Here is a 20957-nt window from a genome sequence, read left to right as displayed (position 1 = left end):
GCGCACTGCTCTTCCATTGATAAAAATAAAACATTGAAACATGTGTAACAGTTACATCTCACCCTGGTTTTAACAAAATGATTGAAAAAAAAGTTACCTGAAATTACATTGATCTAATAACCATATTTGTGTAATTTTTATGAAATAGAGACATATAGAAATGATTTTTCTCAATAAATTACGATTTAGTAATAAAAAATAAAAAAACATATTTTTGAAAGAAAAAACGTACTGCCGTATTTTGGTGGCAAAAACATACTAAATACGCCAAAAACGTACTGGTTGGCAGGTCTGATGTACCCTTTGAATATATACAATGTAATAATACAACAAGACCATATCAATATTCAAGATGCCCTGTTTTTCATTGTCCTTGGAAGCATTTGCTGCCCTTTTTAATTTCACCCATTTGTGATTTCATAAAATAATGAGCCCTCTAGAAATATAGAAAATGGATCTTATATTTATGTGACAACATAATATATGTGCAACATGTACACTTGTCAGACAAACTCAAAGGAATAGGAAATGGATAGATATGACCATTCACTAATAAATCAATGACAGAATATATATTTTGATCCTAGTGTTTGACCTGAAATGACCTTTCACCTGCATAAAATTACCAAACATTTTAACTCAGATAACAGCTGATACATGTACATGATAAAAATTAGATACAATATGAGCTTCATGGAATACGAAAAAAAAAAATGAACATTTTTTATTTTTTTCAAAATTAGAAAATACATTGTACCTCAATTTTGAAAATCAAACCAAAGTTGATCTTAAACGATCTCTACACTTTGCTTGGAAACACGAACAAAGTATGAAATGACCTTTGATCTTGATACAGTCACCAACATTTATTTTGCGTAACTGATGAAAAACATCTGACAAACATCATATTCAAGTTTAACAGAATAGAGACTACAATTTCAAATAATCTTGAAATTTCAAACCTGAACCGTTAGACAAGTTTTGTACAAGTTGATACCAGTTCAATGGCCCGAAGTGACCTTTGACCTTGGCCGAGTGACCTGTTAGTGTCAAGGGCTAGAAAGTCATAACTTTCAAAATCATCTTGAAAATTCAAAATCTTATTGGACCTTGGTTTTATCTTTCTATGTTGATACAACAACATAAGGTTCTAAGTTCGTGACCCTAAATGGCCTTTGACATTATTCATGAGACCTGAAATTTCTGTCAATGGACACTTGGTTACTCTTATGCCCTATCAATAATGTCCTTAAACCTTTCTGGAGTTAGGATGACATATCATTTTAAAAACTCATTTTGGTAAAAATTTGATCAAAGTCATAGAAATTGTGTGCAGAAATTGGACCCTCCGAGTAAGGTTTTGTAATTAGTTTATAAATCATACTTTGGTTTTCAAAACTAAAAAAATGAGCTTGGGGAAAGGGAAAGAGTAACCCTTTTCTCCATAAAATTTGGTGTCCTGAAGCTACATGTTAACCAAATACATGAGACCCTTTTTTCTGCATTACTGGGAGTTTCACCCAGCTTTAAAAGAAATATACCAGGCTTTGGTGAACTCTCAATTCACAAATTGTTTCTCCTTGCTCTTAGAAGCCATGAATGAATTCTTTTTACATAATAGGTGATTGTTAACCAATTTGTGACATGCATATAGACCAGTTCGTAGTTACTCATGGACAATTTTCGGTCAAATGACCTTTCATTTCTTTCATTATGATAGGCAGATTTCAAAGCAAGATATTACGTAAGCATGCCTTACATAGCAGGATGAAGAAATTGAATAGACCAGGTGACTAGAATAGCACACCAATGAACACTTTATGAAGGTATTTGTTGCATTCCTACTTTGAATGCATATCATAGCATGTTGCACAATGTACTTGGCAAACTGTGAAAACCAGTCGTTCGTGGACGCGTTGTTGTTTTTTGTGGATGTAAATGAAAACCACAATTCAAAAGAATATATGAATAATGAAGACATCAAAGTTGGTGCTTATCTCATTAGATTTTAAACCAGCATGTCACTTTAGTACAAATGACCTTCCTCTGATCATGCGTAGAATCTTTTGATCATGCGCAGAAAGGAACTACGAACTGGCTTATTAAGCTTAGGATCTGCTTTTCAATAAATATCTCACAATCAATTTTGACAGACTTATTATGGATTTCTAGGCAGACAGCCACAGATTTTCATTATGATTATTGGTGACAAATAAGTCTTACCTTGGAAATACCGTCATACTAAGGCAAGTTTCTCCTTCTTCACTATCTAGTAGACCCAAAACCTGCTGCCGTCTGTATATACGAAAATTGATGAATACTGTAACTATTAGTCCTTTGAATTTTATGCCACGATAACAAACTTCATGTCACACTTCACAACTGAAAATCACAAGATTACTATATAAACAAATGTTACTTGTACATTGCTGATCGGCTGTTAAAAGCTTGTATTTACACTATGAAAAAACAAATGAAGACATCTAAAAAAAAGCTGCATTTCAGAATGAAATTTAGCAACGACGGCTACCTCTTATTTTCTAAATTCTCAAGAACTCTTTCTTGACAAAAGATGGTTTACACTAATCTAGACTACCACTTTTCCTGAGCTCTACACATATTTTTAAATTTGCAACAGAGGACTGATTGAGGGATTAAACTATAAACTCCCAATTTTTTTATGTTTTAAAATTCACATTAAATCAAACATTAACAAAGTTAAACTATTTACATGAAAATCATCAAAATGTTTAACGTTTCAAATGCCTGTTAATTCCATTGAAATGTATGCCGGTGAAATATAGGTATGGGTATTCAAAATGAATATTACCTGAGTTTCATGTTGGCTTCAACAGTATTGAAGTGCGCCATGAGACCTCCGTATGGCTTGCCTGGAACGCCCTCAACCATGTAACTGGCATACTCTGGAGCCCAAGTGGTCTTCGTTTCACTGTGAGAGAGAAACATGTTGTTCAAAATGTTAACTTATTGTATACATATATATTTTATGTGGAAGACTTTTGTAATACATGAATGTGGTTTACATTTGCTCAATTACAGATTTTTATGAATTTTTATATTGTGATTTTTTATTGGAAATAAATGAATTGAACTTGAAATTAGAATTAATATTTCCAATCTGAATGTGATTTTCAAAAACTAGAATGATATTAATCTACAAAGATTGGATTTCAACTGTAGTTGATGGTTGATAGAGTTTTTAAGCACCTGCCAAGAGAGGATCATTAGTCGTTTGTGAAGTCACACATAACATACAAACAGCTTTATGAAACACTGAACTGGTCTTTGTGAGCAGCAGCTGGTTAGCATTGAGTTAAATTGCTGATCTACACCTTCACCCACATGAGGGCTGTCTGCACCATCCCGAGTTTTCAAATTAGCGCACTATTTCTGATCCGGCAAATTATCCCGATCTGAACAATCTCGAGATTATTTGCAATGGAGATGCAATTATCACGCTAGTTCGTAGGATTAATCTCAAGATTGCAATCCCAAGTAGGTGCAGACGCACTCGGGATTATTTATTCACGGCATCAGACCATAATGCATCGATGCCTCGCTCGAGCAGGAATCGCTCTTCTTGCGATGGTGGAGACAGGGTTTCTTGAATCTCGAGATTAATCGCGAAGAGGGCCGATCGGCTAAAATCTCGAGATTGAGCAAACTCTGGATGGTGCAGCGCCGCCTCATGTCTACATGTACTTCCCATTTCATTAAAGTCCACATGGTCTGATTGATCCTAGACCTTCTACAACCAGTTTGTCTAATTACCATTTGATCTAATGATTACCACTTTGTCAAATTTACAGTACTGCGCCCATTTCATCTTACATTACCCTGGTCTATTACCCCTTTGTCTACACTCATTGTATATGGTTAAATGTTCAGACTGTTTAGGAATTTAATTTTCAAAAGTGCAAAATTAGTTGGCGGAGTGGAAATTAGATCATCTGTGCTAAAGAGAATTAATAATAATTATTATTATAATAATGAAAATAATGATAATAATAATAATGATGCTAATAATAATAATAATAATAATAATCATGAAAATAATAATAATAATAATAATGACAATAAAAATAATAATAATAATAATGACGTCATATTTTACGTGGGGTAGCCACTTTAGTTCCGAAAACTGTTCTCACAGCATGCCCTGCTTTTAATATGATTGAGGAGGCGCGATAGCTCAGTCGGTAGAGCGGGGGATTCGTATTCTGGTGACCCGGGTTCGATTCACACTTGGTGCGCTAGTGCCCTTTGGTAAGGCATTAATCCTCATTACCAGGTCCTTCGGAGAGGACCTTAAGCCGTCGGTCCTCTGGTTGCTTGCTTACAAGCATTCATGCTTTCTTAGCAATCAGGTAAAAAAATCCCAATCAATCAATCAATAGTGTTATTAACCCCGGCTTCAACACAGCTACCTTCGGTGGATGCTCAAGCATTCACGGAACTTCTTCCTGTGTTGAATGTGGCATTAGACTATGGAACTTATTACAGACTTAGTCTAATAACTTATGAGACCAAGTATAGTGTAGACCAAACAGCAATACGACCAAGTTGATAGCAGACCAAGTGGTTTTAGCCTACATGTATGTCATATTGAATTATATGACACCTAGATAGATCCTTGTCATTTGAATGGTTGGTCCATATCGATCATTCAGCCCATTTTACAATGACGTCATCAACCGTGCAATTGTGGATCCATTCATCGTGCAACTTTGGATCCATACAATTTTGTCCATTGCACGCGTGCACCCAGACTAGACACCACTCGTGTTTGCAGCGCGCATATATTTTGCATCGAAATTCACCAATTTCATATGAAAAAGAATCTATTTTTAGGTGTCATATAAACCAAAATAGAATACTTCACAGAATACTTCATTCGGTGAAAGATGAAATGAATGATCCATTCAACTCGGCTATGCCTCATTGAATGGATCATTTCATCTTTCACCTCATGAAGTATTGTCCATTGCACTCATAAACATTCATTATTTGTATACTATGTGAGAAGTAGTTCAACTGCTATCAATATGAACCAAGTACAAGGGCACCCGAAGTGGGGTGGGCCCCCCCAAATAAAATTTTTGGGAGGCAAAACGAGATTTTGCCCCCCCCCCCCCCCCAATGTGCCCCCCTAAAAGTAGAAAAATGATAAATTATTTAAGGACAAAAGTAAACGATGAAGGCACTTTTCTGCCTAAAAATTGTTATTTCCATTGTCAAAAATGAAAAAATTTCGGCCCTCACGGGGCAATTACATATCATAGTAAGTCTCGCGTCTTTTGACGAACATGTCGCTCTGTGAAACATACCTTTGATAAGCCCCTTTTCCATCTTATTACAGTGTGATAACATTTAACCTTTTAATGAATACATTTCAGACTAAAACCGAATGGCAATTTGAAAGTGGTTCACCAATGCATGCTGGCTGTGTCGGCTAACAAACGCGCGGTCGCCCAGAAACGCTCAGACTGGACCCGATATCACTAACGCGCATGAACACTAGTTACTCGAGCAACATATCATGGAATCTATGTCATAGCTGTCAAGCCCAGAAACCATAACATCTCGAGGTCGTCAATATCTCATATACTTGTTGCCTGTGTAAGTCATCCCTGAAATAGTAAGTATACATGTAGATTAATAAAGATATAGATTTAAATAATGAAAACTTATTTCAATTATTTCATTTTCAACTAAATATAAATTGAGTTAATACAATGATAACAAGTCAGTGCCCTAAAAAAAATACCAAGGTCATTTCAACTCAATATAGACATGTTATCAGAAAATTACACACAGAATAATTATGTGTAGAGGATTATAATTTATAATTTGTGAAAATGGTGAATCCCACTCGAAAGCAACTTAGAGATAATGTTTATGCATGAAAAAAAAAAATCATCTGTGAAAGTGTCATTTGATCTGACTCATATTATCCAAGATATGAATAATTATGTAAATAAAGAATATAACAGAAAAATAAGCGTTACAGTACTGCTCTACTATAAAAATCTTAAGGGCAATTCCATAGGTTGGTGGACATGAGCTCAATGTGTCTTTGTACATATAGCCCATCTAAACCGTAACGTGAGTAACCACTTTATCTGCACCCCTAGTAAAAACAATGTGTTCTTTATTTTTTGAATTATATACAAATTTGTCTCCCTAATATACTTCTTTGAAATGTACATGTATATAATTAACTTTCATAAAAGCCTTGCATGAGGACACTTTTCACTTATGTCCACTTTTCATTTTATGCATGTCCACATCATGTAACATGAGTAACCGACACATTTCAAAGATTTGCCAGGAGCATAATGAAATTTCCCAAGTTTTGTTTTTATACAAAGGATAGTCAGACTGCGTACTACATGTATGTTGTGATGAAGAGATGTTTAGTTCCTATCAATAATAATGGAGTTCAGCTCTAAGTATGAGTCAAGGTGTCTCCAAATGTAACGTGAGTAACCGTGGAATAGCCCTTAAGATATTTTAATAGCCCCGTATTTTTCTCGATTCCTTTTCATTGGCATGATTGGCAGGCGTTTTGTGTGATACTACATGTACATGTATTTCAGCTCATATGATATAGCACTTTTGTATTTTAGATTTCAAAACTCCTTCCCATTACCTGTTACTAATCAGATCGAGAGGCAGCTATGTTCTCTGGTTCGTCCCAGCTTTTGTTATTCACGGACGTATGCAAAAAAAAAAAAAAATTGGGGGTGGGTGAGGCTGCAAGACCTAAATTTTCGAAGAAACTTAAGAGCGAGGGGGTTTGTGATGGGGGAGCTTTTGCATTTTCTAGAATAAAATTGAAGGATTTGGTGCACACTTTTGGTGAATTTTTGCCCTCTCGATCGGCTGCGTACGGTCAGGTTTGTCATCTTAAATACTTTAAAAGGCCTATATTACATTGGTTTGAAACAATTTCGTTTGCCAGGCTCGTCATTTGCTGGAACTGCGACCCTGATCATGAAGAAACACCAGTCTGGGTCAGAAGGGAGGAAACAGAAGGAGAAAAAAGAACTCCAAGACAATGCAAAAGGATCTCGAGAGGAAAAGGACACTACAGAGTCAACTCAAGCAAGTGGAGGTTTGCCAGAGTCCTCCACAATCCACGAAAACCCTGCAATACATGCAAGAAGGGACAAGAAACCGAAGTTCTTTTAAAAGAAAAACCCAATCAGCCTACTGAACAGCCTAACTTCAAGAAAGACAATCACGACAGGTGGTTTTGCCCTGAGTGGTATGCCTCATACCAATGGTTAGAGTGGGAGCAAGCAGCAAATAACGGTGACGGAGCGGCATTTTGCCATGTATGCCAAGAAGGGTGCTTGCGAAAAATTCCTAGTGGTGGAAGAGAAGAAAAGGTTTTCAGCAAGAAGGGGTTTTCATACTGAAAAAAGGTAATTGAGGCTTTCCAAAGCATGAGTGAAGTGAAAGCCATCGCTTACTAACATACAAAATGAACCAGATCTGGCATGGGAGAAATATTGCTGAGATTCTTGACCACACTGCAAAAGAAGAGATGGAAAAGAACACGAAGTATCTTCATGCGATCTTCTCCACTTTGCAGTATCTTGCCAAACAGGGATTGCCCATTCGAGGACACACTGACCACAGCAGCAACTTCCACACTTTATTGACATTGCGATGCAAGGACATTGAAGGTTTCGACCGGTGACTCGAAAGGAAGTCATCATGGACCTCACACCAGATACAAGAGATGATCGATATGATGTCCAGATCTTTGATGCGTGAGTTGGCTAAGGAAATGCATGGGAAGGCATATGCGATCATTGCTGATGAAACCACTGATGTGTCCAGGTTGGAGCAACTTTGTATAATTTGCGTTCGCATTGCATCAGACGAGCTGCTGGTAGAAGAGAACGTCCTTGGCATGTATGCGATTGATAAGTGTGACGCAGAGTCCGTTTACAAGACTATCAAAGACGCATTGATGAGGTATAACCTCCCCCTCTCTCTCTGCCGGGCTGCAAGCTTTGATGGAGCAGCAACATTCCAAGGAAAAAGAAGTGGTGTCGTGAGCCGACTGCAAGAGGAGAATGAGAGAATCACCACCACGCACTGCCACATGCACTGCATTAACTTAGCTGTCCAAGATATGGTAAAGAATATTCCAAAGCTCCGTAACTTCCTGACCACCGTAACAGACCTGATCAACTTCTTCAGAGATTCCCCAAAGCGATGTGCTATAGTCAAAACAGTTGCAGAAGCGCTGGGCTCGCCACAAACACATGTGAGGCCGCTTTGCCCCACCCGATTCACAGTCAAATTCAAGGCCCTCAGCAGTATCAAAGAGCAACTACAGGTGGTGAAAGAGTCCCTGATAGAAATCGAAAATACGTCAACTGATCGAGACTTGCAGTCACGAGCCAATGGATTCCTCAACGCCGTTTCCACCTTCGACTTCACGATTTCTCTCATCATCAGTCTTGCTATCTTTAAACTGAGCGACCGACTCAGTACGGCAATCCAAGGATCTCGTGGGTCAGCCGGACAGGGGGTCAGGCTTACAAAGGTTGCCATCAATCAGCTGAAGGCAATGAGGACGGAGACGGTGTTTGATGACAATTGGAGCAAAACAGTCATCTATGCAGAACGGGAAGAACAGGATGACCCCGAGCTACCCCGACAGTCTAAAGCACCACAACGGTATCAGCAGAGTGACCCACATATCTTCAAAACTCCTAAAGATCTCTACCGAAGTGTATGGTTTGAGGCTTTAGACTTTGTGATCAGTGGTCTGGAAGAACGCATTTCGTCAAAGTGCATCCCAGTCTTGTTGGCCACAGAAGACCTCTTGACGACAGCCTGGACCGAAAACAAGGTGTCATCTGAGTCCCTAGATTGTGTGGTGAAGCACTACAAGGATGATCTGGATGGCTCTCGTCTTGACGCGCAGTTACGAGTACTAGAGGATCTGGCGTCGGAAACGTCCAAGAAGTCCAATGCGTCAACAGCTTCCGTGGACAAGATCATCGAAACTCTTGGAACAACTTCAATGAAGCCGATGATTCCAGGGGTCATGAAGCTAGTGAAGCTGTATCTTACACATCCTGCCACATCTGCTACAGCTGAACACTCCTTCAGCAGACTCCGTCAGCTGAAAACGTATCTCCGATCGACAATGAGCCAGCGAAGGTTGAACTCTCTTCTGATCTTATCTTTTGTATAAGGACAAGGCAGACAAAGCTGACATGTGTGAACTAGTCAATGAGTTCATTAGTAGCGGAGATAGCAAGAGAAAGAACACATTTGCTCATCTTAAAAAGGACTAAAGTAGTTGAGCACAGTCATGACAGTGAACATTGAAAATTATCATGACATTCAGAGTTTGTCTGATATTTTGTATTTTTTCTATAAGTGGCCTTTTCATTTGTTTCGTTTTACATATCATCTGGATGGAATCTTTTGGATCTTGGAGGACGTTGAGGGGAAGCAAGTGGTTTTGACAAACGATGTGTGCATTACACATTTTAGAAGAGTGATTGTATTTGAGTACAGAGTAGAGTGAGCTCACCCATATAGATTCTTATGTTTTGATAATTACGAAATGAAAACAAGATATCAGTAATGATACAATAATTTTATAGCCTTATATAATCATTTATCTCCATGTTGCAAGCCTGGACAAATAATATTGTAGCGTATAGCTTAATATTAGCCATAGACTAATACTGATATTTTCATTATTTTGCCCTTCCTGGTATGTAGCCGATTACAAATAGATGTGTTACACTTCTACAAATTCTTGAGAAACACACTGGAATATAATTAGATGATGTTTGAGGGCTTGCATGGTGGTGTGTAGCAGATGTGGTTTACGGTATACACCAAGTGGAGTCTAAATGGATAGAGGAAGAAGTAAGATAGGCGAGAAATTGGAAGATTGAGAGTAGGTCCTAGAGTAATATTTCTTGAAAATGTGTGTAGTTCTGAAAATGACTGTAAAACAGAAAAGGTTAAAGAGTTAAAGAGGCTTGAGTAGTTGGATTATTGGATAAATGAGAAGATGCTAGCTTGAGTCGGCGAATGGAGTGCAGAGCAGGAGTACTCATCTATCAAGTACTCAGGCCTCTTCAACTCTTCAACCTTTTCTGGTTTACTGTCTTTATCAGGAATACGCTCATTTAAACAAAAAATTACTCGACTATCAACTGTCCACTTCCTCCCCTATCAATTTCACTTCTTCCTCTATCCACTTTTTTGAAAACTCCACATGGTGTACCGTCAACCACATCCGCTATTGGAATGTAATTGTTTTCTTCTAAATAATGTTACATAATGTACATTATGAACTGCGGTAGTTTATTTATAATCAGTTCATGATTATTTACAAATGAATATTTCCTGGAATTTGATATTCATCATTTCCTAGTTATGGTCACCTTTTCCCCAGAAAATATGTAAAGAAAAAAGAAGATTTTGAAGGAGTCATCCAAAAGTGCTTCCCAGCCATACAAAACACGCAAAAGGAAACACATAAATCGAGTAATGTTTTAAAATTTAATGATTTTCAGAAAAATTTTAAATTGTTAGACAATTAAGCTTGTCATATTTCTTTTTCCTCCAGTTACAAAATATGAAATGCATTGCCCATGCATGGATAATCAGGGACTATCTCCAATGCTGATGTCAGAAATGATTTGCATAGAATGGGGATTTAAGTGCTTATCGACGTCTGCCACGTCAGAACATTATAACATTTTGAATTTGAAAAGACATTCATTAGAATTTCTTTTGTTACGCTTCTTCTGCTTAATACACTCCTTGTTCTGACAGGAATTACTTGAATCTTATGATGATTGTGCTCTCTCGCGTCGTCCGTGTATGTAAATGTACATAAATGTTTCTGAAAGGATATTGCACGAAAAATGTAATTTCTGGTATTTTGAGTCAATGTAAGCGTAATTAAATTGATCAGACATGAAAACCACATTCCGAAGCGATCGTTTTGCGCATAGATTTCATAAGTTCTCATTAATTATGAGTATAGTCTTTTGTAATTCTATGTTTAATTCTCAAGAAATTTATTTTTGAATGCTCTTAGAAACGCAACTTTTAAACTCCATTTTTACACAAAGTCCTTACCGTGGGGGGTCCCACACCCTCTCCCGCTCGATTGCTTCGGTATCTCACGCTGTCAAAAATGTTGTGCCCCCTTCGGGATTTTGCCCCCCTAAAACTGAAAGTGTTCAGGCGCGCCTGACCAAGTAAATCTCATATATGCCTCTTTATACAAATTATTTCATAAACATTATGACTTGAAAAAAAAAAGACTTTAGGTATTCTTGTACATTGTAAACTGTACATACAGTAGTATGATCATACATGTAGTTGTTAAAGCAAATTTTCAGAAAATGATAACATTGACAGATTCAACTACACTGTATGTTTGTATCATGCATGTTATATATACAGGCTCCAAAGGATCGGGAGTGTTGGTTTGTTTTAATCACGTCATAGTATGGGCTAAAGCCCATTTGATGTACATACTTGATTAGAAGAAAATCAACTCCACCATCCAACCCCCCCAAAAAAAAAAATAATAATAAAAAAAATAAATAAACAAATAACAATATCACCATTTTATAGAGACCCAATCAGCCCAATAAAAAAAGTTAATTGTATTGTAAGAACCTTGAGAACATAATTAGCAATTGCTTACCTTGGTTGATTCTTTTCAAGCTCTTGCAGAACAGGAAGAAGACGGTCAGCTGCTAAGAAAACTCTGGCTTTCTTGTTTTTGTGATCTTGTTTTACCACAATGTATTCAATCTGGAAGGAATTGAAGATTAAACTTCAACATTCAAACGATTTCAACACAAAGATTGTTTATCTTGCGATATTATTGGGCCCCATCTTACAAAGAAATATGATTGATCTAATCAATGGTAACTCTATGGAAATCCATCAGTGTCATAATTTTTTTATACGAAAAACTTGCACAATGTCCTCTGTATGCAAACAGAAGCGTAGTGAATTTTCAAGAAAACAATGAATGCATGAATATACATCACAGCTAGAAAATATTTTGAACAACATACATAATAGATGTTGATGTTGCTGGCCGTCCACACTTACAATTGATCGGATCAATCGTAACTCTTTGTAAGACGGGGCCCGATGTGCAATGTGCATATCTGTTTCAATACAGGTAAAGTACAGAGCTACTTTATCAGCTACAGTGACAAAATAAATTGAAGATGAAATAAACATCTTACACACATGCATAAAATACAATTAACATAATTGCAATGCAGAATGAAAATGGTGTTGAAAAAAAAATTCAGAGAGTGTGAAGTAATTTGGTTTCTGATATACTTCAACTTTAAAGGGGAATCCAGCCTTGGCCATAAAATGTTGTGTTGGGAAGGAGAAAAATAAATTAAACAAAATTTGAAAGAAATCAGACAAGCAATAAGAAAGTTATTGCTGCTCTAAAATTGAGATCACTAATAGTATGTAGATTTCAAATTGGCAACTGGGTAAGTAAATAATGACAAGGGGCAAGGACAACTTTCCCATAGGCCATGTACTTTATTATCAGGGATTTGTGGTTTTCTCCTACATGTAAGTACCCATTCCCCTGGGGCAGTAATCTAAATATAAACCCAGGTAGTATACTGTTTTATGTCCTCATGAAAGAAAAATATAATTTGAAATAAAACTTTGGGGAAAAATGACATGTTAGCCATAATATGTATTGGAGTACATAGAAGAGTAGTCCTTGCCTTACATCACTATGACATCCCATATGCGGCCAATTTGAAGTCTCCATGGGTATAGCAGGGCGCGACAAACCCGCTTGCCCGGGGCAAGTGAAATTGACGTGCGGGCAAGCATTTTTCAAAGTCAATTGCCCGATCGGGCAAGTGCTTGTTTTGAAAATGAAAAAGATAAATTGACAGTAAAGTTTAATATATTGCAATTATCGGGATATTATCTCTCATACAATGTCATACCAGTCAAAAAACAGTGGAAACATGTCAAATCAGCGCCAATTCACTGACATTTTATCGCCAGCGGTCCCGTTCGATGGGGGCTGCCATCTTACTTTCTAAACTACACTGTGCGCATGCCCTACTAATCGACGAAGGAGCTAGCTGGGGAAACCCCTCTCTCGCCCTCTGGGCGCATGCTCTAATACATCGCCGCTACAGTACATGGACGGACGTACACGAGCGATCGCGAGCCAGTCGACTCTCGAGCTAGATCGCGCTGAATGCATGCAAGCTTCGCACTGACTCGGCCAGGACCAGGGTGACCAGACGTCCCGTATTTTATTCATTTCTAAAACATTTTAGTTTTTTTTTTTTAATATATAAAAAAAACACCAAATATCATTAGGATTTTTGTTATGTGATTGGATTGTTTTTATTTGCTTGAAGTTTGAACTTTTTTCCTCTTTCTTTCTTTTTCTATCCTTATATCTTTCCTTCTTGCCCTTTTTTGTTACATATCTATTTTTATTTCCTAATCCTTTCTCTCTCTGTTCATTTTCTTTCTTTCCTTCTTTCTCTTACTTGCCTTCTTTATTACATTTCCTTTTTTTATTTCCTTCATTCCTTCTCCCTTCCACTCGTTTTTATTTTCGTTCTTTCTCTCCTTCCATTATTTTCATTTTTTTCATTCTGGCCTCCCTTCATTCTTTCCTCCCTCTCTTTCCTCCTTTCTTTCTTTCATTATTTATTTCATTTTGTCCTTCTTATTCTTTTCCCTTATACTTTATTTCCCTTTCTTCCTTCATTCCTTCCCTCCTTCCTTCCTGTTTTCTTCTTTCTTTGTTTTCAAGAATGAAGGAAACATTTTATTTCCTTCATTCTTTCTTTCCTCCACCTTTTTTCTTACTTTCTTTTTGTCTTTCTCTTCTTTATTTTGACTTTCACACATTTATTCATCTTCCCTTCTTTTCTTTTTTTTTTCTTTCTATACTCAATTCAAAGAATGACCGAAACCTTTTTATCTATTTTTATTCTCTCTCTCATCCTTCTTTTATTAGAACTTTCCTAATATTTTTTATTATTTCCTTCATTTTCCACTTCATTTTTTCTTTCTTTCTTCTCAATTCATCTCTTTTCTTTCTCTCCTTCATTCTTTCGTTCACCCTCCCAATTCTGTACATTTTTTCACAAGTCTATAACACTGTGTAGCCTTCTTTCTTGATCTTTTTTTTTGTTGATTGTCCTGTATTTCATTTTGTGAAATCTTGTCACCCTGGCCAGGACTCGGCTTCAACTTCAAACCAAATAAACAATTAAAATAGGCGACTTTTGTCATCGTGATCGGCGACCAGAACAATTTGAACAAGAGTCAAGAAAAAGAAATGCCAAGGGCAGCGCCAGTAAATCAAGTTCAGCCAGGACAGAAAAGAATAATTAAGAGCAAAAGTTTTATCACTTGCCCTGTCGGGCAAGTGATGATTTTTTTTTTGTAGAGGCCTGGGTATAGTGATTACCAATATTTACAACTTTTAAAAATTCATAACTTTCTTGTTGTTTGTCCAATATCGTTCAAACTTTCACCTATCAACTTGTCTCATTTTTCTTTTTCTCATAAAAACAAGTTTTTATTTGGGTTGGGTTCCCCTTTAAAACTACAAGAGGGGTGATCATTCCAACACCCATCATCAGACTACATTGATTTCCTTCTTTTCCTTGAAACTTTCCTCTTTTTTTAAGAGGCTTTACCAAGAGCTTTGAATATCAGTATAATTCTGTCACACTGGTAAAACATACTCAACACTGACAAAAGCTCATTATGCTAAATTTCAAACGACAGATAATTGGTCAGTTTGGTGTCAGTTGCATCAAACGCCTTTTTTTTATTACCTTTGAATTTTGAAAACTCACCTCATCTCCCCATTTGAGTGTATCACAAGGCCGATCCTTGAGTTTGTGATAAAGGTTGATGAATTGTTGGATGCCATGTTTTTGGACGTGATCTGTGTACTTCTTTGTCTCTTCCCAGGTGAGCGGTGTACCTTGGGACAGCAGACCCATTCTAAACGATCCAAGTCAATCCTGAGGAAGAAAACAAAAACACAAAACCCTGTACTCCACATGTACCTACTGATGCAAATGGTTATGAGTGCAATGCCAGGACAGAAAATTTCATTAAAAAATAAAGGTGAAAGATGAAAAGATCCATTCAACGAGGTGTAGCTGAGTTGATTGGATTATTCATCTTTTATATAAATAATTAGTATATACTACTAATTATTTATAATCACGCATTCAATTTCAGTATTTGTGAAATAATAATTTTGATCTATAAATTGTTCTTCAAAACGGCATCGCTAACCGGATGTACGTCATACCACAACGAACAATTGTCCATAGACTGTGTACAACGGATAGATTGTCTCCGCACAGCGATTCGGAGACCGCTGATTGGTCAATTGCGCAGATCACGTCATGACCATGTGGTCGCCAAAATAGTTCCTTCGGACTGCGCGCGGAAGTATCGATAGCGATAACGATATCTGGTCACATTGTGTACGCGGGAAATGGTCTTGGTTCGTGATCGGATCGCTCCGGTATCGATCGAAAATTATTGAAACTCTGCAATTTCATGCATATTCACGCGACGCTCCGAAACCCGGAAGCCAATTGACTTTGTGCACGTTGCGATAGACTCTACAAATTCCAACGAACACGATGCCACATCGACGCTATTTCGTAAGATTTTGACGGAAAAGCAAGAAGTAATCGAAATTCGCTTACCTGTGCGGTATCGGTGAGAAAATAGATCCTCCGAAAATACCTTTCATAGTTCATATAAAATATAGGAAAGTGAAATTCTAGGTCGATTTTGGTACGAGGTGATAGAGAATTGCACACTTGTTTTGGTGGAATACTGTGTGGGGAAATGGAAGGCTTGCACTGCGCATAAGTGCTGTTGTCGGGAACAAAAATCCATGTCGACATGTCGCTTAAAAATTAATCCCGACATCGACAATGTCGACATGAAAAAGGGACCGTAATTTAGCCTAGGCTCCCTAACATAAAAAAAATCATTCGATCATGGAACATAATACTCTCAGTCTCAATCAAATGTATTCACCTTGACACGAGTGATATCCCCACACAAGATATAGATCTATATGATACAGGCTCAGTTCGGGAAAACATATTTTCACTAAGCTAGAGTGAATTCACTTCCAAAATCACAGATTTTAATCCACATCTTTTTCTGGAGAATCAAGTTTTTGTACCACGATCCGGTGACCGGTCTCGAAGGCATTGCGCAATAACACTCGGAGCCAATTTGAGAATCATCAATTACAACAGTGATCATTGCGTATTATACGCTGGTACACATGTGCTGCAAATGCAAACTCCTCAAATTGACAATAAAAAATAATGAAAATCGACCAATAATTTCAGTATCACTTCCGCGGCGATCCGTGCAACGATCTCCAAACGAAGGAAGGGAAGTTTACTGTGACTTCGTGATATGAAGTAAGCGCTCAATTGCGGCGGTCACAACTTTAACAAAAACACGTGTTCGCTGCTGCTCACGTTTATGTGAAAAGTAATGCATTGAGGAGCAACGTATTATCAAGCACGGTGAATAGCGATCAAGCGATGGGTACATATTTCCGTGGATGGGTACGGTGAATGCTACTACGCTACGCTCGCTATAGCGCTAGATATAGATCTAGAGCGATCGTCGGGATCGACGAGGGCAGCTCGATCGGGCAGGCCGGCCCCGCACTGACGCATTTCTGCTGCCGCGCAGCTCGCAGGTTTTCTTTTTTAATGCGCTGCTAAGCTGAATAAACCTTTTAATCGCGCCAATTACTATGGATAAATGCTTCTAACTTTTCAGCTAAGCTTTACACTCGTGACTTTAGGCTAGACCCCTTTTTATTTTATGTTTACATGTCGATGTGGGTGCGTGCATGTCGACATGTCGGAAACATTGAAAATCCTTCGTATGTCGACATCAATGTCGATATGAGGCCTATCGACAACAGCACTATATCTCACCCTGGTTTTTACAAAATGATTGAAAACAAAACATGTTACCTGAAATTACATTGATCTAATAACCATATTTGTGTAAGGTCAGTTCCCCCAAGTCAGCGCGATCTCCCAAGTCTGCGCACCCGCGTATCTGCGCGATTCTAGTAAAAGAAGATACGCAACGAGCACGAACTTTACACATGCAATACATAGACAGGTATTCATAAAAAAATCCGACTCAAAATGGTGGAAAAATAATGAATTCAGGGCATTTCATGTGACAGCCTCAAAATGCAGCCTTTGTCATCAAAATCCCCGAATCGTGTGCAAAGTGAATGAGTGCGCAGACATGGGGTACCATTTTTTTTTTCAAGAAAATCTTATATTTTCTTTCATTTTTTAATGAGAAATTTGGTACACTTACTCTTGATAATATAAGGAACACCATTAACCAAAACTTTTAGATTTTGTGAAATAAGAAGGAATTCAGGTTAAAGGGGAATCCAGCCTTGGCCATAAAATGTTGTGTTGGGAAGGAGAAAAATAAATAAAACAGAATGGTGAAAGTTTGAAAGAAATCGGACAAGCATGAGCAATAAGAAAGTTATAGCTGCTCTAAAATTGAGATCACTAATACTATGTAGATTTCAAATTGGCAACTGCGTAAGTAAATTATGACAAGGGGCAAGGACAACTTTCCCATAGGCCATGTACTTTATTATCAGGGATTTGTGGTTTTCTCCTAAGTACCCACTCCCCTGGGGCAGTAATCTAAATATAACCCAGGTAGTATATTGTTGTACGTCCTCATGAAAGAAAAATATAATTTGAAATAAAACTTTTGGGAAAAATGACATTTTAGCCAAAATATGTATTGGAGTACATGGAAGAGTAGTCCTTGCCTTACATCACTATGACATCCCATATGCGGCCAATTTGAAGTCTCCATGGGTATAGTGATTACCAATATTTACAACTTTTAAAAATTCATAACTTTCTTGTTGTTTGTCCAATATTGTTCAAACTTTCACCTATCAACTTGTCTGATTTTTCTTTTCCTTATAAAAACAAGATTTTATTTGGGTTGGATTCCCCTTTAAATCTTAACTCAAATTGTTAGGTGCGCAGACTTGGGGCCCACTATCATACGTTTTATGAAATAGAGACATCACATATTTATTTTATAGAGATGATTTTTCTCAATAAATTACGATTTTGTAAAAAAAAATAATAAAAAAACGTAGGGCCTACTGCCATATGATATTTTTGTTGCAAAAACGTACTAAATACGGCTAAATCGTACTGGTTGGCAGGTCTGATACCCCGTGATACCCCATGTCTGCCTAGAGCCGGAGGCCCTAGTAGTATACCCAGTACTCAGTAGTTACTACTACAGACACAGTTGTATGTCCGGACGATCAATTTTAGAAAGTCATTTGGAAAAATTTACAAGGGAAGTTTTATCAATTTTTAGTAGGGAGCCTACAAAATTTCAGGAAATATTATAGAGAACAAAATAGAAGATGATTAAAACTATTGAATTCGTATTTTTAGTGTAATCCAAAGACAAAAAAAGAAGGCTTCAAAAATATAAAGTGTCCGGACACCCGACCCCCCAATCCTAGTATTTACACGGACGACTCCTGTGCCTGGGCTCCGGCCCGTTTCGAAGGCCGGAGCTCCCTGGGTTACCTCACAGCTGCACTGCCCTGTGCCAATTGTAACTTTCTTGGCCAATTGAACGATTTACAATGTAAAATAAAAACTTACCTGGCACACACCCTCTTAATACTAGAATTCAATCTCAATCAATCAGGGCAAAACTCCTAGGCCTAAATATCCAGACTCTAACTGAAAATGTTATCGTGATCGTGACTTGCATAAACGCAGCTCAGCTAGCATGCAATTATTCCAAAGACGAGCTTGAGAGACCTCGATTTAACGCAAACGCCGCGCCGGGGGCCGGGGGGGGGGGGGGGGTAATTGCATGCTGCATGCTAGCTGCGATAATATTATTATGCAAACGCAAGACAATCATTACAAGTTCGTCCTCGGTACACTCAGCAGAGCTTCATGTTCTTATACTTATAGTATGATGAGCATGGAGATAATAATTGGTAATTTAAAGGTTACAGGCCTACATTATAAGGGGCAGTGGGACCTCAAGGTTGAAAAAAAAGCTGCCAGAATAGTTGGACTTCCAAGCACCCAGTGGCGTAACTACGGGGGGGGGGGGATGGGGGGCACATGCCCCCCCCCATCGGCTGGCAAAAAAAGAAGATACTTAGTGGGAAATAAGAAATTATTGTTCATTATAATGTTAGATCATACTTATGTCACTGCACATATAAGAAACATTTCTTCATAACTTTATGAAACATAATTTGCTCAGGGTCTATGTCTTCATTATTCCATATGGTGTTCGCATTGTCTGTTTAAAGGACAAGTCCACCCCAACAAAAAGTTGATTTAAAAAAAGGAGGAAAATCCAACAAGCAAAACACAGAAAATTTCATCAAAATCGGATGTAAAATAAGAAAGTTATATGACATTCTAAAGTTTCGCTTAATTTCACAAAACAGTTATATGCACATCCTGGTCGGTATGCAAATTGGCAGACTGATGACGTCACCACTCACTATTTCTTTTGTATTTTATTATATGAAATATAAAATATTCTAATTTTCTCCTCGTCAAGTGAAACAAAGTTTTATTTCTCCCTGAACATGTGGAATTACCATTGTTGTTGCAGTTTATGGTTAAGTAAAGTTGGTCCTTCTTGTCAAATCTGTAAAAATTGAAATATTGTATTATCCAAACAATAAAAAAACAAAAGAAATATTGAGTGATGGACATCATCGACTCTCTCATTTGCATATCACTAAGTTGTGCATTTAACTGTTTTGTGAAAAATACACGAAACTTAAAATGCCATAACTTTTTTATTTTACATCCGATTTTGATGAAATTTTCAGTGTTATGCTAGTTTGATTTTTCCCTATCGATTCAAATCAACAATTTTCTGGAGTGGACTTGACCTTTAACGAGATAATCCTCAGTGTTGTACTAAAACCTCCCGTTTTCAAGTCAATATACACCAAATATATTTCCTCGCACTTCGAGTTATTTTTGTTTTATGTAGTGACATAATCTTTTAATTTCATGACTAGGCCTAAATGATTGTCCCATTTCAAGGTCTTAATATAAAACATTTCCTGTCCGTGCTTGACGTTCGCATTACGGTGAGATATATCTGCTCTTCATGAAACCCTAAAATCAGTCGTTAAAATGTCCCTTTTTCTGATCTGAATATCAAAAATTTTCAGCTCGCGCTTCGCGCTCGCATCATTTGGTTATAGTGAGAAGCGTATGATAATCATGATTACAATGAATACAAAAAGTGCTTCATGTGTCTAGATGTTATTCTACAAAATCAGCAATCGCTTTTGGCACTCACATTAGATGACTATGGTGAGATATGTATATTCTTAATCATTCCTTTTTTTTTTTAATAGTCCTTAAAATATCCCTGTTTGGAATTTCAGCTCGTGTTCGCATCATTGATTAGTGAACCTACATAATATATATGGTCTTCTTGAATTCCTACAAACAAGCAAAATTCGGGTCTGAATATCTTAAATTTTCAGCTCGCGCTTCGCGCTCGTAATATTTGATTAGTGAGATGCGTTCTGCCCCACTGTTTCGAAAGATAAAGTCTCTTAATATTTATGATTTGTATTATTTTTCTATTGCATTAATTGGTTTCTTTTATTTCCAGAATAAACTACCTCTTAATATCCATAAAATGTTTACCCTTAATCACCGGATACATAATCACAATACTCGTTTTAAACATTCATTCCACCTATGGCCAGTTAAAACTAATAACGTAATGAAATGTGTAAGACATAATTTCCC

At 37.3% G+C, this 20957-nt stretch overlaps 1 protein-coding gene across 1 annotated transcript in view; it reads right to left on the bottom strand.

Moving 5' to 3' along the window:
* Positions 1 to 18992, bottom strand: part of LOC129261824 (glutamate--cysteine ligase catalytic subunit-like) — a 40585-nt gene extending 21593 nt beyond the window's left edge. The window contains exons 1-5 of the mRNA XM_054899861.2: positions 18810 to 18992; positions 14922 to 15092; positions 11738 to 11847; positions 2831 to 2950; positions 2224 to 2295 (exon numbers count right to left, since the gene is read on the bottom strand). Of these exons, the coding sequence (XP_054755836.2) occupies positions 2224 to 2295; positions 2831 to 2950; positions 11738 to 11847; positions 14922 to 15071 (452 nt within the window). The 5' untranslated portion in view covers positions 15072 to 15092; positions 18810 to 18992. The remainder of the gene's footprint in view (positions 1 to 2223; positions 2296 to 2830; positions 2951 to 11737; positions 11848 to 14921; positions 15093 to 18809) is intronic.
* Positions 18993 to 20957: the final 1965 nt, after the last annotated feature.

Source organism: Lytechinus pictus, chromosome 1 (assembly GCF_037042905.1).
Source record: "Lytechinus pictus isolate F3 Inbred chromosome 1, Lp3.0, whole genome shotgun sequence".
NCBI classification, from domain to species: Eukaryota; Metazoa; Echinodermata; class Echinoidea; order Temnopleuroida; family Toxopneustidae; genus Lytechinus; species Lytechinus pictus.
Note: the sequence above shows the minus strand (reverse complement) of the source record. Positions and strands in the feature narration are given on the sequence as shown.